This window comes from Leucopleurus acutus, assembly GCF_964270905.1.
Source record: "Leucopleurus acutus genome assembly, chromosome: 3".
NCBI lineage: Eukaryota > Metazoa > Chordata > Mammalia > Artiodactyla > Delphinidae > Leucopleurus > Leucopleurus acutus.
In genome coordinates this window covers 13,855,665-13,881,911 of record NC_139145.1, presented here as the reverse complement: position 1 = coordinate 13,881,911, position 26,247 = coordinate 13,855,665, and the positions used below count along the sequence as shown (strand labels likewise).

At 50.0% G+C, this 26,247-nt stretch overlaps 1 protein-coding gene across 2 annotated transcripts in view; it reads right to left on the bottom strand.

Moving 5' to 3' along the window:
- BRD4 (bromodomain containing 4) overlaps positions 1-24,255 on the bottom strand; it is a 43,173-nt gene extending 18,918 nt beyond the window's left edge. Inside the window, exons 1-8 of one of the 2 annotated variants that reach the window (XM_082836723.1) lie at positions 24,160-24,255; positions 15,143-15,461; positions 11,275-11,412; positions 10,012-10,147; positions 8,092-8,381; positions 7,047-7,412; positions 6,034-6,162; positions 237-446 (exon numbers count right to left, since the gene is read on the bottom strand). In XM_082836723.1, the coding sequence (XP_082692849.1) occupies positions 237-446; positions 6,034-6,162; positions 7,047-7,412; positions 8,092-8,381; positions 10,012-10,147; positions 11,275-11,412; positions 15,143-15,427 (1,554 nt within the window). In that variant the 5' untranslated portion in view covers positions 15,428-15,461; positions 24,160-24,255. The remainder of the gene's footprint in view (positions 1-236; positions 447-6,033; positions 6,163-7,046; positions 7,413-8,091; positions 8,382-10,011; positions 10,148-11,274; positions 11,413-15,142; positions 15,462-24,159) is intronic. The other variant, XM_082836724.1, reaches the window with a different exon arrangement.
- Positions 24,256-26,247: the final 1,992 nt, after the last annotated feature.

Here is a 26,247-nt window from a genome sequence, read left to right as displayed (position 1 = left end):
GGCCTCCTTCTTCCAGATACCAGAAGGATACAAAAGCCTCACCTCTGCCCAGGGAACAGCCACGTCACCCCATCTCCATACCCACAGTGTACATTTAAGTATGAACAATATGCACCTGACCTGGCACAAGGGGACCAGTGGGAATTCTGCTCATGCTGGAACTCATGCTGGGGCGGGGGGAGGTGGGGGGGGGGCGAGGGGTTGTGGTTTGAAAATGGGGCTGCCTGTGTCCTCACCTGCTCCTGGAGCTCAGCCAGTCGTTGGGCTCGCTCCTCCTCGGAGTCATCAGTGGAGCTGTCACTGTCTGAGGAGCTATCGCTGCTGCTGTCACTGGATGAGGGCGGGGCCACAACCTTGGTGGGCGGTGGCACCGCTGGGGAGGACACAGCCACCACAGGCTCCTCGGGCTCATCTGGCATCTTGGCAAAGCGCATCTCGAACACATCCTGGAGGTGAGGGGTAGGGGGAAGCTGTGCCCATGAGGGCTGCTGGGTGCCCTGGGGGTGCCTGGACTGTGGCCCAGCGTCACACTATCCCTGGCTGCTGGGGGTGACTCAACAGGAAGCAAAGAGGGCTGAGTCAATGGTGACCCCCTTCCTTATCACTAAGGCGAGGGGCTGGCAAGGGCCCCCTGATAACCCTTTCAACACTCCTCTTTCAAATCTCACTTTGGGGAGAAAGGTGCTCCCGACATGGCCTGGCACCGACTCCCTGGGAGACACAGCTGAGGTAAGGACAGGTGACTCACATCACAGGAGATAGCCAGCCCAATGAGGACATCAGTCTGGGGATCCTTGACAGATGGCAGGCCCGGACAGGACCCACAGAAAGAGTGCTCTGAGGCTCCCATCAGGTTGATGCTCATTCAGTCAGCACATCTCAAGGGAGCCTTCCGGACGGTGGGCCGGGCACCAGGACACAACAGTGAACAGAACAGGGGTCTTACGGTTCACATTCCCATAGGGAGCGGGTGGGGTCTGCAGTTTTAGAGTTCCAGAGGGAACAAAGGTCCCAAGGTGGGAGTGTGCCCAGCACAGAGCCCACAGCCAGTGAGGAGATCAAGTCCTCGCTGTAGTGGGCACAACACTGAGCAGGGCCATGCCACTGCCTAAGGCATCTCCAGGGTACACCAGAAATGTGAGAAAGTTATAGACGAGATATGGGATGCTGAGAATAGGCTATGGGAGACAGCCAGCCTTGTGAGGTGCAAGCAACGTGAGCAGAGACCCTGGGCTTACTGAGCATAGGATCCCACCCCAGGAGCTCCTGAGACCTGGTTTTCCAGTAGGATTTTGAGACCTGCTTTAAGCCTGGAATAAGTCAGTTAACACAGCAACTCACATAACAGAAGGGGGGCCTTCCTCAAGTGTGAATCCATGTTGGAGAGAGCAGCATGGCCCAGAAGGGCTGTGGGGTAGAGCTCCAAGGCTGGTATTTCAAACTTGAGTGTATCTGACAGAGCCCACCCTACAAGACTCTCCTGATGTCTCTGGAATGCAGCTTCAGGTTTCCCCGCCCCCAGGAAACTGGAAATGAGTGACCTGGGCAGCATGGCAGGCATTCCACACAACTGTGGTACTGTCCCCTCCCCTCCAGACTACTCAGGTTCGGCCTCCTCCAAGGCAGGTTCTCCTCTCAGCAAGGTGCTGCCTGAACTCTGCTATCTGAGTGGTTTTCAGTTTAAGTACTAGAAAGGCAAAAACTTTCTAATTTAATCAGAAATAAATCATGGAGCAGATCTGAGAGCAACAGAGAAGACAAACAGGAGGGATGACCAGATACCATTATCACTCAAGCTGCCAGGGAGAGGGGGCCTTCAGACCAGGTGAGCAAGACCCTCTCTGCTCACAGTGCCCTGGATGTGGGCAGGCTCAGGTCCATGACTGACCCACATGAGCATCTGAAAGAGCCAGGCCTGCTCTTAGAGAAATGTGTCTAAGAAGGTGGTAGGGCATCAGGACCCCAAGAAGGGAGAAGGGTGGCAAGCAGGGCCAAGCACTTGGCGCTGCTGGGAGGTGACACTTTAGCAAGTGGAAGCTATCTCGTGCCACTGGTCTGTGAACCTAGCCCCCAACACCAGCTGCCAGACAGCTCTACCCTTACCACAAGGACATCCCTGTTCCTGACCCACAGGCTGTGACTGTTGTAGAAATGGGGGTGGCACCTGCCCTAAGCCCTCCTTCCCCTCCCCAGCTGCTTCTGGTCCCTGCCCTCCCAAAGCCCCAAGACCAAACAGCAAGGAGCATGAGACAAAAGCCAGGTGGGTTGCCTGCCTCCTGGCTGTGCCCAGCTGAATGACCCATCATCCTCCCACCTGCATCAGCCCAAGTGGGGGACATACTGGGAAACACACTCGGGCCTGTGTGCCAATGAGCTAAGGGCTGCTGCAGAAAACCTTCCCAAGTGGCTGAGACTTGCACCTGCTCTGTGGCAAACAAGAATGATGTACTCCCTGTCCTGAAGGGGTGAACACAAACAGTTGTACAGTGCCGTAAGTGCTAAGGTAGAAACAGCAAGGGGTGGCAAAGAGCCTTTGGGGAACTTGAGACCTAAGAATGAGAGGAGGACAATAGCTGTAGACACCCAGGAGGATGGTACAAAAGAAAGATCAAAGGGGCGTGGGGGCAGATAAGAGGATGGTAAAACCCGATGAGATGCACCCAGGGCAAGTATGTCATGAGGGAGGACAGTGACAGAAAGGAGCAGTGAACACCAACAACCAGCACCCACCAGGGGAGCAGGGGCTCAGGGCTCCTGCACCAGAGCTGGCAGTGTATTCAGATGAACCCATCTACTCCGCCTGGTGTGACATTACCTCCACCCCACTCCAAGAATCTGAGCCATGTCGCAATTCTCAATATCAGAAAGAACACTGGTTTCAGAGAGTAAGTATCTCCTCTCGCTGGAATGTTGACCAGGGCCATCTACTCTGGGCTACATCAGGTTCATGGAGGGAGCTCCCCCCTTCCCCTTTAGTGAAACAGAGATGCTCAGGTGCTGGGAGGTTGCAGTGTCCGAAGACTCCCAGGCAAATCAGCCTGCAGCTGAGCACAGGTGGAGACCCAAGGAGAAGGTGTTGCCCAGTCGGCCCCTCTTTGGCCATGCCTGGATACTGCTGTGAGGCTTAGCCATACCTGGGCAAAACCAGGGCACAGAGGTGGGGAGTACAATGTAGGCCGTGGAGGCACACGAGGTGCCAGGTGGTGGGGATGCGGCCGTGAGTGAACACTCAGATACACAAACACACTCTCACACACGCTTCACAAGCTTCCTACCTCTGGGATCTAATGCAGGACCCCAACACACTTTTCTCAGTTTAATTTTTTTCCTTGCCGTAAAAACAATTGCGTACCACCATGAATTTGCACTTTCTCTCAAAATAAAACTCTGGTAATCCACATAGGTGCAAAACTTCCTAAATTACTCCTCACTTCACAATAGAACAGAGGGTAGAGGACAGTACCACCAGCAGCTCTGGGCCCAGCAGCTAGGCTAGCAGCCCTCAGCTCAAGCCACACTCAGGCTCCCAAGGAAACCCTGAGCCCAGGGGCTCTTGACTACCTTTGTGACCACAGCTGCCAGGTGGCGGGATGTGGGTTTTCTAAAGGCCCAGAATTTACAGGCTGAAGGAGGAATATAAAGTGGATCATTTCCCGTAAAACTTTCTGGGTAAATCCCAGTCTTTGGGCACAGCCTAATTAAGAGACAGTAGATCCGAACACCTCTTACTGAGGCAAACAAGGGCTGGGATTTTGTTACTCCTCCTCCCCAGTGGGTAATCTTGCCACCTAAACCATGCTGATCCTAGAAAGCTTCGAAAGAAAGAAGAAAACACAGCTCAAGATGCTACAAAATACAGGAACTGCCTTCTAGAGGAAAAGTCCACACAGGGGGCCTGCCACGTCAACTGGGCTGAATCAGGCACCCCCACCTGCCTCCTGGCATGTTACTTTCAACAGCGTGGAGACCCAACCTGCAAGGGACAAAGCAAGCTGGGGGCAGAGGCAGCCTCGTGCTGAGTGGCCCACTGCGCACTGCCCCCTCCCCCCACCTGAAGTGGACCCTCCTCGAGAGCAAGGACCTTGTCCCATCCAGCCTGGTGTCTGGAGTCAATGTTTAGAAAAGAGGCTGCTTTGTGGCAAATATCTCAGTGCCCTTGCTATGAGCAAATCCCGTGTCTGGGCATGCTCATGCCACTCCCAGAAGGAAAAAAAAGCAAAAGAAACAAAAAAAAGCCTTAAAACAGGCACAAAAATTAGGAAGACGAAGAGCTAAAATATATCAGAGAATATCTTCTTTCTTCTTTTTAAATAAAGTCGCTCAAAATAGTGATCTTTGGTGCTGACAGAGAACTTGTTTTGGTTTAGCTGTTTGCATGAGGGCAAATAAAGGGCACGGGTATTAATCTGGGCAAATGCTATCCAAGTCCTCAGGGAGGAGAAGGAGAGAGAGAATGGGGAAAGGGGGTGGGTGTGCCTCCCTCCCTCTCTCCTCTCTCCTCTCCCCCTCCCTCCCCCTCTCTCTCTGGGCACCACTGCCACCTAGTGGCTACATATGAGAATTGCAGAAAAGTTATAAACCCTGATCTGCTTCAAGGATGGGAAATGCAAAAGTAAATACTGAAAAAGGAAGCTTTGTGAAGAAAGCAGACAACATAGCACTGAATTAAAGAGAGTCCCCCTTCCAAAAACATAAAACAGAACTAAACAAAAAACCTCAGATAAAATAAAACTAATAAACAGCCAGTAGAAATACAAACCATCAAGTCTGAGTGTGTGTTTAACGATAGCCAGATCCATGCTAGTAAGTTGTTTTTTTTTTTTTTAAACACCTAGAGTTTCAGAGCACTAAAGGCTAACCCAGACAGGCTGCAGTGAAAGAACAAAGAGGACCATGCTTTGGCTCCAACATGATGACATAGGAGACACTATGCTGGTGAATGCATGACAACGTGTGGAGTTAACAGAGCTGGAAGGCAGGTGGGCAAGCAGGGCTCAGGTGACCCCTGATAGACACCAACCCACAGGTCACTAAAGGCCTTTTGCAAGCCTTGCTTCTGGAAGCATTTCACAGTTGGCTGAGAAAGCCTGGTTTGAGAAAGGCCCACCCAGGTGCCAGGAGAGGACCTGATGCAGGATGTGCAGACTGGACCTGTACCTTGTGACAGCAGGTGGCTCAGCCCACAGTCTGCTTTGACCCTGAAAGCAGAAGTGCAAAGTGGGACCTTGGGGAGAAGAGGCTGGGAATTTTTATTATGTGTAATTTCAAATAATAATAAAACAGATCATAACAGTACTAAATATCGACTTTTTTCTCCATAATTTTTAACTCCTCATTGTTCTACCCAAATATATGTCTCTGTTTAAATTTGGGTATATGCTTTTCCTTTTTTTTTTTTAAATAGAAAAAAGTGGAGTTAGTTCACATATTTATGCTGTAATCTGCCCCTCCCTTCCACCCATGTGTGCACTCCACAGCGTACATCACCCAGAATCAACTTGAAGGGGTTACGAATCCCACCCATTAGTGCATCATGGCCACACAGAACATCTAGAAGCAGCCGCCCTGGAGCGGGAAGGCAAACAAAGGCTTTGAAGGCTCTGGTGAAGAAATGCCCACAGTTGGGCAGTTACTTCAGCTCAGAACTGTGACAAACTGTCTACCTGGCAAGAGTGTCCCTCGCCGACTTGAGACAGGTCTGTTTTGGAGAAGAGGTTGGGCCATGCACAGGACACGCACTCTTCCAGCCAAGGGCAACCGAATGCAGGGGAGTGGGGGGCTTTCAGTGGAACACCCCAAAATCCAAAATGCCCAAGACCATAACCAACCACCCTGCTTTAATTATAAGGAAATAATCCTAATGTAAAATTTATGTGTTATCCTGACTTTAGTCCACTCTTCCAAAGCAACATGGCATTATACCAAAGCAAGTGACAAAATCTGCCAAGGCCCATAGTGGCCTGGCCCACCCAGGACCCCAGCCAGCCTGCTCCTCTGCAGGATCCCACACCCGGAGCTCCCCCAGAGCCTCACCTGGAGCTTGCGGGCCATGGCCACCACCTCATGGTCAGGAGGGTTGTATTTGTAGCAGTTGGAGAACATCAATCGGACATCGGCACCAAATTCCTGAGCATCACGGTACTCACGGGCCTCCAGTTTAGACTAGAAAGACAGGATGGGTCCTGGTTAGCCATGGCTGCCCCTACTCCAATGGGGAGGTGGCAGCAAGGAGGGCTGCCTGTAGGAAGGAGCAAGTCAACTTCTCAATGGCTCTGGGTTTAACCCAGACCATAGTGGGGAGAGGTTATCACCCCAGTTCTCAGCACCAGGTGGACAAGGAGATACTCCAACACCAAGTCTCAGGGCGAGGAACTGCCCTGCTAGCATCCAAACCCACCCACTGTGCCTGGCTAAAAGGCAAGTGGACAGAGAAGCCACAGAGGTACTGCTTAAGCCAGAACTGCAAAGGGAGGGCTGGGCCCAGTTCTGACTTGGCCTGTACTTGTCCTGGTGACATCGGACAGGGCTGGTCAAAAGGAACACAGCAATGTCCCCTGCTCTGCCCATCCCACGTTTGGGCAGGCTTACTCCACTCTCAGAAGGAAAAAAGTGCCAAAAGGCTTAAAATAAACAAAACCAAAAAGGCCTCAGAATACTACAGTGAAAATGCCAGCACTTGTGTGCCCTTTACTAAGAGACACCAAGGCCTTCTTCATGACATAGAGCCTGGCAAAGTCACCACTCCCCAAACTCTCCAGGAGCATCTACCGAGTGAACGTATCTATGGGCACTGGGCCTCAAGGCCACAAAAGGGCTCATCTTCAGATGAGGGAAAGGGCAGCATTGCTGTCTGTGACCAAAATGACCACATGATCTCAGATGATGTCCCCATAATCTCCAGCAGGGGGCACTGGGCTTCCCTGGGCTGGTGAGAAGAGCCTAGACAGCTAGTAAGACTGGGCCCTCCTCTTGGACAGGCCTCAGAGGTGCTGGCCTTCCTTGTCCCGGGGAGCCCGTTCCCCAGCTCCAGGGGCACACCCACTAACCTTGATCGTACTCATGTCCATGGGGTGCTTGATGATGTCACAGTAGTCATGCAGGCCCAGCGCCTCCACGTCCACGGGCTTGTAGAAAGGCCAGGCGTAAGCTGCGTGCTTCTTGGCAAACATCTCCTTGAGAATGCCACTACAGCACTTGAGCTGCTCTGAGACCTTGCTGCTTTTATCTGGCGCTGGGTGCTGCTGCGAGTCGGGAACGTCCTTCTTCGGAGGCTTAACAGGCCGGCTGCTCTCCCGCCGGGGGCCCACCAGCTTGGTGGTCTTGGGCTCCGGGGGCAGTGAGGGTGGCTCGTGAATGGGGTCGATGGTGGTGGGGGTGGTGGTGTCCGCTTTCCTCTTAACCCCCTTCTTTGTCTGCCGAGAGCACAGGCGCGATAGGCACGGTCAGAGGCAGCGGCCGGCACAGCGGGCCCTCAGGGTCACTCCTGAAGCCAGGTCCTTTCTAGGGTCTCAACACTCACAGGGAACAGGGCCCAAAGGTAAATTCCACAGGTGAAGGACTGAAGACAGGGAAACCCTGTCCCACCACTCTGTTCTGCAGCTGGGACAGGACCCTGCCAGTGGCAGGAGAAAGCACACAACTAAGTGTGGGATCTGCTCACCAGAGGCCAAAGAGACTTTTGAAAGCAGTTTCCTACATGCCAGGGACCTCTCCCACAGCCAACCTCTGTCACTCTGGCCACCCATGGGAGGCACATTTCAGAGACTATTTAGACAGCATCTGCAAATATGCAGTCTAAATTAGAAATGGGAAGGGGGGCAGCAACCCCCTGGGAGGTGTTACACAATTATGGGATCTGTGGGTCAGCAAGACAACAGCTTTTAGGCTGTGCTGATTTAAACACAGCTTGATCCCCCCAGGTCCTAATTACCCACAAGTGCCCTGGGAGCCAGAAGCATCAGCAAGGATAGGTGACTGTCTTCTGTAAGCCTCACTATAATGGAGTGGAAGGGGAGGCAAGGGTCATCTAGCTGAGGTGACCGGAGTCAGCCAGTGGTCAGGCTAGGCCACACACACGCACAGGACGCTCACCTTCACAGGCTGTGGGGTGGCCGCGATGATGGGCGGGTGGCTCTGCACAGGCTGGGGGGCTGGTGCGGGTGGGGGCAGTGGCTGGGGGGGCACCGGTGGGGGCGTCTGCAGTGGCTGGGGAGGTACCACTGTCATGACAGGGGTCTGGACGATGAGGTCTGGGGTGACAGCGGGGAAGGGGTGAGGTGTGGCCTGCACGGGTGGAGGATTCTGCTGAGGGGTCTGGGTCTGCGGAGGAGTCGATGCTTGCGTTGTGTTTGGTACCGTAGAGACGCCAGGTTTTGCTGTCCCTACCAATCATAAAAGGGACAGGTGGTTAGATGCCATGTCTGCATGCCGGCTGACCTTGTGGGGACACTGCCACACGTGGCAAGCACACATCGGCGTGGGCATGGCACACAGTGTCTCTGTAACTATTTGTCTAAGAGACAGAACAGCCTAAATACCTTGGACCTCAGCCAAATCTGTCCACCTGTCCCAGGGGGCTCTGAGAGCAGTGGCACACCACATTCCACACTTCCTGGGGTGTCCTGGCTCCAAGTCCTGACTTGGGGACTCAGGCACAGAGACCCCTTCACGAGCATGAAGGCTTGAGCCAAAGGCACAGGAAACACGCGCTGAGAGTCAGCACCAGGACAGTGACAGCAAAAAAATGCTCCTTGGTACTTTCAGGCAGAGCTGTCCTCATTCCCAGAAACACTGCCTTCTGAGTAAGCATTTCTGGCAGGGGGACGGAATCGGCAGCCCTGGCCAAGGTTTCTGGAAATTGGCTACCCCCACCTCTCTGAATCACAGGGGGAGGCTGGACGGCTGCTGCCCTTCATGACCGGCTCAGACTGCCTCCCTGCAGTTGTGTGGGTGAGCCGAAACACACGAGGCCCTACATCCACCCCATGTAAAGACCAAACCCCTTGTCCCAGGAAGGGAGGATGGGGCTCCTTGGTCGTAAGGATACTGGACGCCTCTGGGCAGGTTCCATGGCTAAGGGGTGACCCTCAAGACCAGCTCTCCTTGGCCACCCCTCAGCACTACAGGGGATCTAGCCAACCCCCTCTGCTCCCATGAAGCCACCACTTCCACGTGGGATAGGAAGTCACGTGAAAGCCCACTCCTTAGAGAAGCAAACAACTCACAGCACAGGCTACCTTGCAAACATCACCTTTCTGCAGCACGGAGCTGCGGATGGCAAGATGCAGAAGGCAGCTGTTTAAACTTTTCCTAGACAGAAACATTTCATGAGTAGGCTACTCCCTACCAGCTGGCCTTCGGAATCCCGTGTCAGGCTTGGGGGCAGGGGTAGGTGCTAAGATAGACAAAGAGGGCTTGACTTCAGAAGACTATCAAATAGCAGACATGGCTCCAACACAAGTGTATTAATAAATAATTCAAATAATAAACCTTAAGGCTCTAGGACTGGAATATTAATTAAAACTGCCCTTCATCAGGTTAATTTATCTAAAATGAAAAACAAAGACTGACTATAGCACTGGTGGGATGAAGAATTCAAATAATTTAAAAATGCTTTGAAGAAGTTGTACTTTCTTTTTAACTGAAGTCCATCAAAAAAGGCTAGGCTCAATTTTTCCTACTTTGCTGGAGGGTCACATGGTCATATGACCCTCTGGGCTGGTTCCCCTGATGAACCTGGCCTCACCATACCCAAACAGCAACAAGGCAGGGAGTGTATAATATAGTTGTCTTCCCACCACTCCCAGTCTCCCAGTGAAATTGGAGAAGGCTGGCAAAGACTAGGGAGAAATAAAGCCAATTTCCCTGCTTTACTGTTCCCCAGTATAGCCCCAAAGCAGCTCACTGGGGCTTGCGGAAATGCCCATTTCATACTGCCTTATGGGTCCCCACTTTGCCACAGGCTATTTCAGTGTGAAGCTAACAGTGCTGGGGACACGGAAGGTACCCTACCTGCTTCTTTCCTCCCACGTCCTCTTCCTTTTGCCTGGACTATCATGATCTCAGTTTCTTCAGTGGGCAGTTCGTTGATTTTTTGCAAGAAGAGCTTCTCCAGAGCTTCTGCCATTAAGACTATGTCATCTCCAGGCTAAAAGAGGAGACACATGTGGTGAGGGTTGGAAAGCCCTCCCCACCTTTCTAGACAGAACAAGAGCTCCCCACCCTATGCCCCAAAGTGTGGAGCATCATATTCAGGGTCCTTCCCCAATCTAAACCCTAAAGGGTCAAAACATAGCTATCCTAACTGGCATCATGGAAGCTTCATATGCCTGCAGGTCTGCTGCCTCTCTAGTCTTTTAACCTCTGGCTTGAGAAACCATCCCAATGCCTTAAGTATCTATCAAGCACTGCCAATCACACACAGGGGCCCTCCTTGCACTAGAGCCTCCTTCGACATAATGCAACTTCACTAGAATTATTTGAATTACACAGGATTTCTTGCCATAGATACATGAACAGGGCTCCAATAATGTTCCCTAGTATATCGCCAAAGCAGCTCACTGGGGCTTGGGGAAATGTCTACTTCACACTGCCTTATGGGTCCCCACTCTGCCACATGCTGTTCCCACTCAGCTCTAAATGGAGAACCTCATCTGTCCACATTTCCCTTAAACCTAGTGGTGAGAGCTGAGACTTTAAACAAATGATCTGGCTTCAAGGCACAATCGAGCTGAATGGTTTGGCTACTGGGTTAAGTGATATTTATGTCTACATGTAAGACCCTGTAAGGGAACACTTGATTCTATGGCCATTAGCTATCAATGGTCATGTCCACAGTTCCAGATGCAGCGGGTGGGCCCCACTGTACCCTCTCTCATATTTAGGTTTCTGTTTGAGCACACCTTTGTACAACTATATCTTGGTAGGTTCCTTCCTGACAATTTGTGTCATCCAAACAGACTTTTTAATGCGTCGTCACTGTCCTTTTCACACCTTCTCTACTAGACATGCTCAAGAACCAAAGTCCCAAGGGTATCAGAAGCACACGCTTCCAGCTAACAAGGACAGCTTGGAAACATGACCAAAATGTTTTTGGCCTCAAAAGAAACACACCCAGTCACAGGCAAAACCAGCGGTCCCATTTACCTCTGTCGCCAATGGTCTCCTCTCGTTGGACTCTGATCCCACCTGCACCCAGCACCCCTGCCCAATGGGTTCCAGACATGCCCACCTCCTCCTTTACCTTCTCCTTCTCTATCAGCCCCCACATCTCACCTTGTTGTAGATGTAACAATTTGTAAACATAGTGTTGAAGTCCTGGATACATTCCTGAGCATTCCAGTAATAGTTGTTTTCCAAGCGCTTCTTTATTGTTCCCATATCCATAGGTGTTTTAATGATCTTATAGTAATCCTGGAGAGCAGAGAGAGCAAAAGGCCAATGTCACCTCTGCAGCCATGCAGTACTCACAGGTGGGCCTGCAGATGTCACTCCAGGTCATTCTACAGACATGCAGACCTAAGCTCTTCCATGGTATCAGTGAGCCATCTCATGGGGACCCCAAGATAAAGTGGATCAGGGAAGGATTACTAAAAGCTGGGTGGCAATTTAGAGAAAAAATGTGCAAGTCTGCCAACTGTCCTGTCTGGGAACAGGCTACGCTGTCTTAACTGAGATTTATGTTTTCCTCTATTTTTTTTGATGTTAAAATATCCTTTCATTTTTAGTAAGTAATGCGGAAAGCATACAACCTTTAAAAAAAAGTGGTTCTTATCTGGTAAAATAACCCATGGTAATTTCTACTTTCTCCCTGCTTCAAATTTTCCACATCAATAAAATGCAAAATCCTACAGAACCAGCATTCAAGCCCACCCATAACAACTGGATCCCTTGCTTCCTGTCACACTAAAGAACCAAGGAGCAAAAGCCTCTACCTTCAGTTCATCGCACTTCCATTTCTTTTACCTGCAGTCTACCACTAAGGATCCACTAGTATCTGGATACAGTTCAACAACTAACCAGGTTAAGTGCCAGATGAGGAATCAAATGGACTGCCCTCACAATCCTTAGTAAAAACAAAACAAAAAACACCACACAACCCTCCCTGCCCCCTGCCCCCCGACCCCCCACCCGGCAGCAGACCCACTCCTCAAACCTTCAAATCTTACTCTACAAGTGCTAAACAGAAGAAGCCAGATGGCAGGTGTAGATGTCCTAAAGCCCTTCAAATCAAACTCTCTTCTACCATCGTAACTTTTTCTAAATCTAAACCTACTCTAAAACCAAACGCTTATTTTTAAAATCAACCACAGGAAGAATTTGGGGACAGATCAGGCAGTGCTCAGGTTTCCAGGTGGAAGGACCACAGAGAGCCAGGCAAGAAGAGGGACCTGCATACAGCCAGCCGGCCCCACTGAGAACCACATTCTCTGAAGCTCCCACAATTAGACTCAGGTGAAGTTATCAGAACCAAGTCCAAGGGGAAGCCTGACAGCAGAGGGGCAGGCCTATGCTTTAGCAAGCCCCCAGGTCCTGCCCAGGAACAGTGGTGGACAATACTGAAAAGGTGAGCAAGCGGTGTGAGGTTCTGAGTTGCTCTGACAATCATGAGAAAGGAACAGAAGCCACTGGCATACACATAGGGCTGGCGAAGATCACAGCCCTGCCCAGCCGCAAGGGGCGACTGAACCAGACTTCCTACGTTACATTTGCTCTGACCACCTTTCCCAAGAGAACCAAGTCCAAATATATCTGCCCCAGGGAAAATTTAGAGTTTATTCCACGGCCAAAGGTCTACTTAGAATGGTGTCAGGTGCTTGAATTGGCCTCAGTGTGTCAAAAGTGGTTCAAGGCCCAACAGGATAGCGGTTGAGGACAAAGTAGGAAGGAGGAGGTGAGACGATGACAAAAGAGGATGGGGGCTGGGAAGACTGAAAGGGAGACAGGGGTTTAGGGGCATGACAATCCAATTGTACATGTGTTCTGAATGAAAGAGGCACAAGCATTCTAATAAGAAGCCCAGCAAGGAACAGGGGCCAAAACACAGGTAAAGATCTGGAAGGCATCAGAAAACAGAAAAAGAATGAACCCTTTTTTGAAGTGGCCCTATTAATATTTCCTGGAGAAGGGGGTGTCCCTGGAAAACTGGGCGTTAGTATGACATTGCTCCCAGCCAAACAGCCCTGCCCCACCCCTCAGGGTTAGCCCCTAGCTCTCCCACCTCTCTTCTTCCTACATCAGAGCTGCTGAGGGTGACATCTAGTCACACTGTGGCCCCTGGGGAGCCTGGCCTCCACTTCAGAGAATGACCTCAAACTCCCAAACCCCCTGGCCTAACAGACTACCCACCCGTGTCTGTCCTGCTGGCTGGGATGCTGCCTTCTCAGGATCTCAAGCCCCCCAGTTCCCCTTAGTTTTCACCCTCTCAGCTCTCCTTGCCTCTGCACCCTCTGCATCTTCCTGTAACAAACCAACCCCTCCTCCATCTGGCCCTGCCGCGCTTTCCCTTCAAAGCCAAGTTTCTTGAAATGATGGCTTCACATCCTCACCTTCTTATTCACACCGTCGCGAATCTGGTTTCTACTTCTGCGTCACATCTTCCTAAGGTCACCAATGCCCTCCTAAAGGCCAACAGTAGGGTCAGGTCGGAATCCTCATCTGTTTGACCTCCCTGTAGTCTCTGACGTAGAAACTTGGGGGTCTGCTCTCTGCGGTTGATTCTACTGGCCTCCCGCCTCCCTCCAGTGCTATAAGAGCTGTGGGCCCCCCTTGGATTCCAACCCCCAGCTCCTTCTCTCCCCATTCTTTGCATTTGCTCTGGGAAGGTCACCTCACCTGTGGACCCTGCAGGGCCCAGCCCATTAGCCCAGCTAGAAACTGGTACAGCAAGCTCTCCCAAGAGACTCCCCGCAGTGACGGGCTCGCTGCCTCTACTCCTGATTGTGGTCAATGATGAGAGTGACCTCTGAAGTGCAGATTTGGTGAGGACCCTTCTTTTGTTCCCATACCCTTTCCTCAGTTGGTTCGTGACCCAGACCTGCAGCTCCCCCTCCTGACTCTCTTCCCCTGAGTGCATATGATGGGTATTCAATGGACAGAGAGTACTGGCCAGCTGTTACAGACATAGCAACTTTCAAGCAAGGAGAAGGTCACACTGGTGTGTCCCTCCTCCTTGAAACCGGACGCCTGGCAGAGGCTGAGGATCCTATACCCATGCAGCTCTAACTCGTAAACCCACGTCTGGGTCAACTGTAACAATCATCTGATTCCAGTTCCCTCGCCCAGGTCAGTGTGTGGGATTTGGCAAACAGCAGAGGGCAATTTAAAGACAATTAGTCCTTGATGCTTTGAAGAAAGGAAAAAATTAACACATTTATCCTGTTTGCTCCCGAGGTTCAGTTAAAGGTACAAGCTGAGTTTCCAGAAACATTTGCTAGGAATGTGGGCATATGGAAAGCTCTCAAAGGAAAAAGGAGAGGAACAGGGGTACAAAAGAACAAAGGCAAGTGCAGCATGGCCACAACAAGGCGGGCAGGTGTGAGGGGGTGTGCAGAGGCAGCCAGAGGCAAAGCTGCACCCATACTCCCTCTCTCCATCCAGGCCACCTCCATGTACTTGGCTCCCTGGGAGTTATTCTACTACCTTTCCCTGCCCTGTGCTCTGGGTGATGATGACAGCACCAGTACCAGAAGAGGTACTGCAGCAAGCCAATCCCTCTCACAATCTGACCAACCACGTCTGCTGAACCTACTGGGCCAAGTGAGCTGACCACATCTGAGGAGGGAGGGCCCGGACCACCAAGTGACCCCACTTTAGCTCCCCATGGAATTGAAAGGCAAGCTGCAAGCAGCCCTCTACCCGTTTCAACATCTCTACAGAATATTTCCCAGAATGCTAGTATCAAAGAAACCAGTTATTATTTAGGCCAATGAGCACGTTTTCTCTCCTTCCCCACTTCCATTCATCAGGACTGCTGAAACCACTCAGTCAAGGGCCTCGTGCGTGCTGGAGTTCAGAGCTGGACCTCGCGCTTTTCACAATGACTCCAAAGGCATCTCCACCCTCCCGTAAGTCCACCCTCACCAGGAGCAACACAGGAGGAGACCTGAGGACGGCAGCCCCGGACCCTGCCCAAGTTACTCACAGGGAGGTTTAGCTTGACGGCATCCACAGGCTGCTGGAAAGGCCACGCAAACTGGTGTTTCCATAGTGTCTTGAGCACCACTTTGAGCAGATATTGCAGTTGGTTGGTCTGCCTCTTGGGCTTGTTGGGGTTGGAAGTCTCCGGGGGAGGGGGGTTGGTGCTGGCTGTGTTGGCTTGCTGGGGTTGGGCCTGGGCCTGCGTTGTAGACATTTGGGTAGTTTCTAGTCCATCCCCCATTACTGGCAGATTTCTCAATCTCGTCCCAGGGCCGCTCTCCGCAGACATGCTACTGATCCCATCACATTCTTCACTGGGCACTCTACAAGGGAAGAGAAAAGCTACCATCAGAGACCAGGCAGCAGATGGGTGCCACTCACAATGACACATCCCCCAGGGCTGTGGCCTCCAAAGGCTGAGCTCCTCTGGTGAAGACTGATCAGGTTGGCTGGGGAGACACTCCATGCACTGACTAAAAGGGCCCCAGTGAGTGTGCTCCTCAAAGATTCATCATCCAGTAGGGAAGAGAGATCAGGTACCAACTCCGAGGGCCGGGACATGGAGTCTAGAGTCAACCAGGAGCTGGAAGGGTCTGTGGGAGCTATGGAGTTCACAGGGAAGTGGGTACAATATGCGACAAACCAAGTTTTCACATCTGAGAGCTTTTACGGGACACTGTGTATGAGAGAGGATGATTTGCAAGCCCCAAATCATGTCGTTTTCATTAAAATTCTTATTTGTATTTGTGGTTCATGAAACATCTAGCCAAGTGAGTAATTCCACTTGGTGAGTGGGGGCCAGGCAGGACGGAGCAGGAAGGCCAGGCTGCCCACTCCTGACTAGCCCACGCAGTCCACTGCTGAGTGCTCACGCTTATGAAGAACGTTTTCTTGGTAACTTAAATAATATGTTTGCTGATTACAGAAATACCACAAGGTAACTGTGGTAACATAAAAATGAATCCATACTTGACCTACTGTTCTATTAACCAGCTTTTCGAAGCTTATTTATAAAGGTGTAGAGGGGCACCTCCTGTGATCCGCTAGGGGCTTGGGGGTGGCACATGAGCGTCCCCCCTCCATCAGTGCCTTATTAGCACTCTGTCCTGTGCACTGCCCTCAACAACACCTGCTTCAAGACACACCATGAGCATCACTGCAAGGGCGACTTTGTGCACCTGTCCAGTTATTCTAACAGGACAACCACAGGGCAGTGGGTTCATGTTTTTAATGTCAAACTGTCCCTCAGAAACACACTAACCCAGTGGTCCCCAACCTTTTTGGCACCAGGGACTGGTTTCGTGGAAGACAATTTTTCCACGGAAGGCGGGGTGGGGGTGGGGGCTGGGGATATGGTTCAGGTGGTAATGTGAGAGATGGGGAGAAACAGATGAAGCTTCACTTGCTGGCCCGCCGCTCACCTCTTGCTGTGCAACCCGGTTCCTAACAGCCCGCGGACTGATGCTGGGGGTTGGGGACCCCTGCACTAACTCACCCCTTACTCAGAATGTCGAGTTTCTTCACTCTATTAATGAAAAGAAACATCTGCTCAAAAGTACTGATCATCTGCACTTTTTGTGCACTATTTTTCCGACACCTTTCTGAGGGCAAGAAAAAGGAATGATCAGTCCCTGCAGGAAGAAAGACTGAAAGTAAGCTAGGAGCTGCCTGCATGTAATGAGCAACTCCAGTAATAAACCTAGGAGTTCAGTGAGGGTAAGAAAACCTCTGTGGCTGACGAAGTCAGGCAAGGGCTTAGGAAAAGAGGGAAGATTTTTAGGACCACAGGAGCTGGTAGGCAGAGGGCACAAGAAAAAACACAGCAAGCTGGCTGTCTCTGTCACAGCTTTCTTTCTGGAACACACTTAGCACATACTAGGCACTCTAGTTGCTGATGAATTACTTTATAATTCAGTCCAAGTGTAATTTGAAACAAGGTTCTCACAGTGGTTTCTGTAAATGCAGTTCCAGCAAATTACCGAATTTTAAAGCACAAGGGAGAACTTGCTATGTAAAAGCAACTCAGTGGTGAGTTCATCATGGGGGGCTGTGGAGAGCTGGACCTCTTGGCCCGAGGCCTGACAAAACTGACATGGCCAAGGAGATCGCTTTCCTTCCAGGGTGCTCTGGTTGATTACAGGTCTAGCTATCAAATGGCCAGAGAGCATACATGAAGAGAGTGCTGCCCCAAGGAAAACGCTGCCGCAGGGCGGGAACCTGTGCAGGAGCAGCCCATGGCCACTGCATGCAAAAGACTCTGGATCTTAGCAATTGTCCAGTGCTGGAGGAAGGGCGTGTTACAGCAGTGTGAGTTAGGTGTCTAGATGTGGTCTTGCATCTGATGCTAAACTTAACTATTTAATGATGTCCAACTGCTTTCAAGATGCCAGCAAGAATTTAGAGTTTACGCCCTCCCAGGTAACTCCCAAGACCCAAGAGGGAAGGGACAGCTCCTATGACAACTTCTAAGTTTTCTACACGGAGAACACCAGCCCAGGAAGAACACTTACAGGAAGGAGGGTTTGTAGGTGCAAAGCCGATCCCTGGTACCTCTCTTGCACACACGGTGCTAGAGATGGGGAAGTGACACCCAAAGCTAAAACCAAATGGGCATCTGGCATAAGAATGTGATGGGGACTGGAGGTGGAGACTGGCTGGCCAGCAGCCTGTGAAAGCATCCCTGAAGCCAAGAGAGCAGTGTGCTAGGAGTTCAGGACCACGAAGGGACATTTCCCGAAGCAACTTAATTTGATGATGGGTTGATGAAACTTTGCAATAGCACAACCACCTCGAAGGAGCACTGTGGACTACAATAGTTTCCAAAGGCAGACATGACTGGATAGGCCTGCTTCAGGCTCTGGGGATACAAGGCACTTTCCTTTTCCCATCAGGGGTACTTCTGGTACAAATATGGCCAGAACTAAGCACCATGTGGTCCTGGGAAGAAGTGTCATGCAATGAATCAAGGTGGGACAGAGGGGATGGAGGTGCTACTGGTGGAAGGGAGGTACATGAAGTGCACCTGGCTGGGAGCTTGGAAAGGACAGGGTGGATCCTGGAGCCCTGACTTGAGTAAACATACCCCAAAGAAAGCAGGATGAGGCCACATACAGATCCAGGGAGAGGGAGCATCCAAAGGCTGGGATAAGGTGTAGAATCATCAGAAAGGGCTTGCTCAGAGAAGAGAACAGAGGGAAGAGAGAACAAGGGGCTAGGCTGAATCACTCGACACTGAGTGTAATGTGGGAGGAAGGGAGGAATCTGGCTGAGAGCATGTCACTGCTGACCTAAGGCAGGATGTGAGGGTAGCCTAAGGAGGCGACAGAAGGAGGCAGTACCTGGAAGCTGCGTTTGGCTGTGCATGGAGCTTTGCAGACAAAAAGCATGCCTTCATTCCTAAAGTGACTGGGCAAGGAAAAGAGAAAAGATTTCTCCAAGTTATGAGGTTTAGTTGATAAAGAGTGGGACCTCAATCTCAGAGAAGCAGTGTCTATAGCCACCTGCAGAGTGACATGCTAGGGCTCAGGTGGGGCCATAGGAGGGTTCACAGAACCGTGTCCCTGAAGCCACCAGGGAAGCACAGACTGCCTTTAGGTAGATGGCATTTAATTACTTACTCCCCTCTTTTCATTTCTTTTTATTCTCCTTCCAGCATTGACAAGAAAAGTCCCTGTCTGTGCCAGTGTGAAAGGTTGTGCTCAGAGGTGTCAGCAGACGATACTATTATTTGGATGGAATTTAACATCACTGTTTTGTTCTCGTGGTTTTGTTTTGGGGTTTTTTTTGCGGTACGCGGGCCTCTCACTGTTGTGGCCTCTCCCGCTGTGGAGCACAGGCTCCAGACACGCAGGCCCAGTGGCCATGGCTCACGGGCCCAGACACTCCACGGCATGTGGGATCCTCCCGGACCGGGGCACGAACCCGCGTCCTCTGCATCGGCAGGCGGACTCTCAACCACTGCGCCACCCAGGAAGCCCTGTTCTTGTGGTTTTTAATTTTACTGATATCCATGTGTGGCTCCTGATTTAGCTTCCTTTCAAAATAAAGGTACTATAAACAAAACAGTAAACTCATTTAAAAAAAAAGAAAAAAACCCCCACAGTTAAGGATGCAAGTATCAAGACAGGGAAGGACAAGGATAAAGTGGGAGTGGTGAGGGCAGCCTGGCCTGTGGCCTCACTCTGTGACCCTCTCCAGAGGAGAGCCAGCCAAGACTTACTGCAGATTCCAGGTGGGGAAGCCAGTGGGCTAGAAGAATTTGTAGAAAACTGCTGGAAGGAGGGAGGATGGAGAGGCATCCACAAGATGGCAGAGACTCTCCCTCGCAAACCCTTCATAGGTAAGTGGATGGGGACGATCATTTATTGGGCAACAACAGAAACTGGGGTTTGGGGCTAGTAAGACAGAAGGGGGAGACGGTGGCCACAAATCAGATACAGAAAGATACAGGATATGCTGAGTGCTTGGACACAAGTATTGACAGAGGGGCAGCACCACAGAGAAGGAAATATGTCACTGGGGTTTAAGGACACCTTGGAGTCGTTTGGGAGAGGGGTTTTCATGCAGCAGGATCAACATGTCCAAAGGAGCAAAAGGGGATGAATGTAACTCTGGCTCCATCAGGAAGGGAGTCTTGGATGTGCTGGAGAAGCAAGCATGGGAGGGAGGGTGGCATTAAGTGAGGATCTCATTAAGTGAGGATCAAGAATGATGTGCAGTTTGGTTTCTACTAGAGGTCTCCTAGAAAGCAGCTCAGGAATTACACAGCCAAGCATGTGCCAGGTGAGCTATGGCACACAAAGGACAGGAGCAGCCCCACTCTGAAGGAGACGCTCTGGCCCTAGGACAGTGGAGCTCTGTCAGCCACAAGGACGCAGGTTGCTGGGGGGAGGGAGGGGAGCGAGACAAGCCCATCCCACCAGGAGGAAGCAGCCCCATAAATTTCCTATTAAGTAATGACATTCTGGAACCCTTCAAGCAGTGTCCCCGAGGCAAGCTGAAATCAAGGTAAATGACTTCTGGAGCTTCCGGGCTGGGCTGTGCCTGTTCTCTCTCCAAATGGACTCTCAGCAAAGCCAAAGGATGGAGGACTCTGGACACAATCACTTTCCTTCACCTTCAAGCCAGGCCCACATGGGCCCTTGAGCCAAGGAAGCTGAATTTTCTGCTCAGAAAATGAACAGACCTTTTTCTACAGAAAATCTGACCCTTTAACTTTGTCTTATCTCTGCTTTAAATCACTACCTCTACCACAGAGGCTAAAACACCCTTTTTAGCCTGCCAGCTCACATCTGACAGTGACATTTAAATCCTCACAACTCTGAGATTGCTTCTAGCCTCATCCTCACTTTAAAGATAAGGAAACCAGGGCACAGAGAAGTAACTTACCCAGGAAGTGGAAAGATAGGCCACTTCTATTATGGGCTGCTGTGGCCCATAATTTGACATGATTCCTGGGAAGTTTCAGTTGAGCTTTGAGAAATCCCCATTTGTGAGCTGAACATGCACCCCCAGGAGCGTCCAATGCAAACAGCCAGGATGGGCTGGCCCATCTTAAGTAACATGAAAAACTAAGCACAAGACCCACATACTTGTAACAACTGAGGTCAATTTATAAGGAAAAAAATTGCTGGAGGTTGCCAGCTCAAATGAGAAGGCATGATAACGTGGTTGTGACAGATGAGATGGGATCCATAAATATATCAGTTTGTCTTACGATGCTCTGAGGACAACCAATGACAGGTGACACCCATGGCCCCGATGTGAGGGATCATGAAATACGAAAACTGAGCCATGGGGATAATCATGGGATGCTTTGGACTTCTGTTCTGTACCCACTTGGGGCCCAGGCAGGACTCGCACCTCAAGAAACCACACCCAGACAGTCTGTAGCTTGCAGCTCAGCCCTCCCAGGACTGTGGGCAAGTAAACTCCTTGGGAAACTTTAAGAAGCCATTCATGCATATTGCAGCAGAACACCAGAATCTCTAGTCTGTTGTGGGCCAAGAAAGAGAGGCACTGGTGAGCAGTGCTATGTGAAAGCCACACAGGACGACTCTTCTAAGGCACAGATCCAACTGGGTTGACACCTTGGGTAAATTCTTCCCACAGTGGTCGCCTCTACTCTGCACTGCCCCAGCCCCTGACATCAACACTCCGAACAACATGGTGGCCACAATGGGCACCTTCTCTGTCACCTTCATGCCTTTCATTTGCTGTACCTGGTGCTTCCCTGATCTCTGTCTAGTGACTCTGATGGTCAGCCCCCCCACACACACACACCTGGGAGCCCAAGGGCAGGGCCATCTTTACTTTTCTCTTGTCCTTTCAGTACACAGCAAGTACTCAGTGAACAACTCAGGGGCTACAGTGACCACACACGATTGTCACCCTGGGGCTTCTAGCTCAATTTCAAAGCTCTGGAAAAGGAAATCAGCTCACAGTCTCACACGGAAAATTGCTCAGCCAATGCATCTCATCAGAGCTACATGCCAGGCTTAGGGACTCTGCAGTCGACATGATGTTCTTTGAGTGCTTAAGCAATACCTGGGTGAGTATTGTGAAAAAGAATGGCAGGGTTGCTGTGGCCATGGACAGAGAGGGTGTGCACTCCTGTGGTGGGTAAGGTAGAGAGAGACAAGGCTTGTGATGGACAGGGGAAGGCACAACTGATGCAATAACACAGGCACAGGTCTGTAAGCAGGAGAGATACCAGTGCATATGAAGAGCTTAAAGGAGGACAGGCAGGATGGGACAGTGCAAGGGCCATGTGACCATGTTGGGCTTTTGTTCTTCACAAGTCCCAGACTGTGGGGTAGGGAATAGTAAGTTCATCCTCAACTATACCTGCACACAGCAGCACGCTGTTTACAGGTGCAAAAGATGGGATGCGTGGGGACAGAGTTAATCAATGAGGGTGCACGCAGGGTGCTCTCTGTGTGCTCTCAGTCCTACAGGAAATGAATGGCTCTCAGCACCATGGCTCAATGGGGAAAGGAGGCTGAAAACTCAAACTTATAAATCTATCTGCAGATATGGAGGAATTAATTGGATTCTCACGACAAAGTATACCGTCTTCAAAAGTTTTACATCTGAAAGATCCAAATATGCTTTTCCCTCTCTGTTTTCACACTGTTCTGTGGTCGAGGTGGGAGCCAGCAGGTACTGTGTTGAGATAGTTGAACGTCAAGGGACAGGAAGAGAATTTCACCTATTGTTTCCAACCCAAAGAAGGCTGCATGACCCAACTGTGTGTCTAATTTCTGGATCTACTCCAAACAGGTATCTTACAACATATTCCCAGTTTACAGGAATAAGAAGAAAAAGATGAAGAGACATTAGATGGTCAGTGTCCTGGTTCCCAAACTGAGTGTTGAAGGACCACAGGGTGTTACAGTAACTCAGAGAGGCACTGTGGGAACCAGCAGCACAAGGTAATTCATAATGTTAGACTGCACCATATTCCTTTCGACAGTATCATATCTTACAAAGCCTGAATTTAGGTTGCTGTGATAAAAAGCAAATAGTTGGCCCTTGGTGTCTGCAGATTCAACCAACAGCAGATCAAAAATATTTGGGGGGAAACATTCTAGAAAGTTCCAAAAAGCAAAACTTGAATTTGCTGTGCACTGGCAACTATTTACAAAGAGTTTACACAGTGTTTACAATTATTTATATAGTGCTTACATTGTATTAGGTATAAGTAACCTAGAGATGATTTAAAGTACAGGACAGAGGACATGCAAACACTATGCCATTTAAAAAAAATTTTTTTTTACTGGAGTATAGCTGATTTACAATGTTGTGTTAGTTTCTGCTGTACAGCAAAGTGAATCAGTTATACGTATACATACATCCACTCTTTTTAAGATTCTTTTCCCATATAGGCCATTACAGAGTACTGAGTAGAATTCCCTGTGCTATACAGTAGGTCCTTATTAGCTATCTATATTATACATAGTAGTGTGTATATGTCAATCCCAATCTCCCAATTTATCCCTCCCCTCCCCTTTCGCCACTGGTAACCGTAAGTTTGTTTTCTACACCTGTGACTCTTTCTGTTTTGTAAGTTCATTTGTATCATTTTTTTAGATTCCACATATAAGCAACATGTGTCTTTCTCTGTCTGACTTACTTCACTTAATATAAATCTCTAGGTCCATCCATGTTGCTGCAATATAAGGGACTTGAGAACCTGCGGATTTGGGTGCCTAGCAGTGTGTGTCTGTTATGTGTGTCCTAGAATGAATCCCCCACTGATACCAAGGGACAACTGTACCATGTAAAAACTAACGTGGGATAGGAAATGTGGATGGCAGGTGTCTAAGGTTCTGGTTCTAAGGTTTGAGGAGTTGTGCGGTACCCAACAGGCACACACATTCCATAAGGAACTGGCTGTAGTAATCCAAGAATATCATATTTTTCCCTTCAATTTATGTGCCCTCCCCTCCAAAACAGCTATACCATTGTTGGGACATTAGTATTTATTCAGTTGTTTGTATCTAACTACCTAATAAACAAAATTGTTAGGTATTTCCTTTGGCCTAAGATCATGATGAAAAAATTGAGATGCTAATGATGCTGTGAACCAAGAAACTTCGGGAACCTCTGGGTGCGCTAATGAAAATAAAAATGTCAGTTCTTTTCCTATGTTTATAGACCCCTGATTAAGCACTCCTGCTTTCAAGGATATTGTTTGCTATCATTCCAACTCATCTAAGGACAGATAGTATTTAGCAGCCAACACAATTGCAATGTTTTTCAAATTGCAACAGAAACACTTTCTTTCCTGGAGATTAGGAGGCGAGACAGACATGGGGTAGGCTTGGGTCTAGGCTTCTGAAAGCAAGCAACAGAGGAAAAGAGAAAGGCTGATTCCTGGAGATTCAGTTCCAGTTCTGTCCATTGTGAGAGGCTGACAGTTACACTCTGTACTTGTAGTTCCACCTTAACTCCTGGTGTCCCAGAGGGCCCACGAAGCCCAGTGACCCCACCTTGACTCTGTCCTGTCCATTCACTCACCTCCATCCTAAAGTGATACAGCACGCCGGGAGCAAGATGCAAGGGAAGGCAGGAACAGTGCAGATTAACTGGAAAGCTTCATGAACTCTCCCATGAAATACAGTGACCATACTCAGCAGAGCTTTATGCGACCTACCAACACACACATCTCTGCTAGGGCCTAGATAAGCTCGCCAGTAGGTAACTGCTGCTTCCTGGGCTGACACGCTGTACTGAACACTTATTTAATCCTCACAGCAAGCCTACATGGGAGGTGGTGGCCTCATCACCTTCATCTTCATCCTCCTGGCAACAAAGAAACAGAGTGGGTGGTGGTCTGGTCAGCAGAAGGTCACCTAGGGCTGTCTGTCTCTTGAGTGCTCTGCTCCACAGCTGCCTCTGCTCACCAAGCCCAGGGGCAAAGGCCTAGTCAACTGCTGGGCCCAGAGGGTCTGTTGTTTGGCTGAGGTCTGTTGTTTGCCTCTTGTAAAACAGACCCAGAGGGTCTGTTGTTTGGCTGAGGGCACCCTACATCCATGTCCTGGCATGTATTAATCAACAGACTTTCCCTTTCTGCAGAAGCAGCTGAATGTCACATGACCCTCAAGCAAGTTCCAAAGAATTTCACCCCCACAAACAAATCAAAGTCAAGATAATTCTCGCAGCACCTGGCTATCTGTGAATTGGCCCACATCATGGGTGAAATCAGCGGTACACTTCCCTGCTGATGCCATGGAGGGGAGGTGGTCAAGGAGTAGAGACCAAATTATTTATGCTTCCCAAGCAGTAAATGGTCAGAGTGGCTATGGCTTGAATTTGTTTCATGTCAAGAAAAATGCTGGCCAATGCCAGCTGACCCCAGTCTCTCAAGAAATTACAAGTTCACAGTAGCATTCACCCTTCAGACAAAGGAAGACCCTTCCCCATCACTGCAAGGTTCTCTTATAAAGAATCACTTGGGAGGCAAGAGAAAGAGTCTAACCACAGACAGAGAAAGGGATGGGGGACCCTGACTTTGGTAAAAACCTGGCAATTTCTCAATACTAGTCAATCTGCAGTAAATCTTATCCTGTGCTAGGAACATCTTCCTTGAAATGTTAGTTACACTGACTATGGAACACTAATATCAGAAGGTATGTTTTCCTCCTGGTCCCAGAGCAGAAGCTACTTCCCCCATTCACAGTGAAGGCCCGTTCCACAGTGTGATCTGTGTCAGAAGGGAAGCACAAACAGGATTACTTTTCCATCTGACCGGCTTAGGCGGCTGCTAAGAACAGTGCTCGTGTCATCAGCCAGACTGACGTGTCTGGAGTCTGGCCAGTGGCTGTGTGCTGAGGCAGCTCTTAGAAGCCTTAATCCTCCTTCATGCAGCTTGTACATGCCCCGTCCCCCTGCCCCATGGACTTGCCAAGCAGGGCCCCATCACCTCAGACTCAAGCTGGCAGCTGCCTTGAACCAGGGGACCCAAAGCGGAGACGAGCTAGCCTTCCTGCTAAGGGTGTGTAGACACACTCTAGCTCTCTGTCCCCCACTGGAGGGAACCAGGCCCACAAGGACCTTGCAGCCAGGAAGACCAGGAGCCAGACCCCAGCAGGCCACAAATCCCGCCCCGTCAATGAGAATTCCAGTCCCTTTGCTTTAGAAACCAATCAGCAGGCACATTAAATTAGGGGCAGTGAAAGTTTTGCACCATCTTTTCCCTATGAAAGTTGCCAGCAGCTGGAGGTACAGTAAAAGGTTCCACCATGACACACGGCTTACATCATGGTGTTGATGGTTAAATCTGGGCAGACAATGTGTGAATTTAAAATGTTCCTGAGATGGGCATGCAGTTAAAAAGAAAGCAATACTTTGATATGGAGAAGATCAAAACTACTAAAACAGCAGGGGGAGGCTAATTTTTCCTACAAAGCGCCAGACAGTAAATATACTCAGCTGTGCAAGACATACAGTCTTTACAATTCCTCATTCTACCGTTGCCATATCATGAACGCAGCCTGCTAACAATCTTTAGACAAATAGCTATGGCCATGTGCCCATAAAATTCAGACTGGCCCACAGGCCTCAGTTTGCAACCCGTTCCATACATTTCTAGACTTTGCGTCAAGG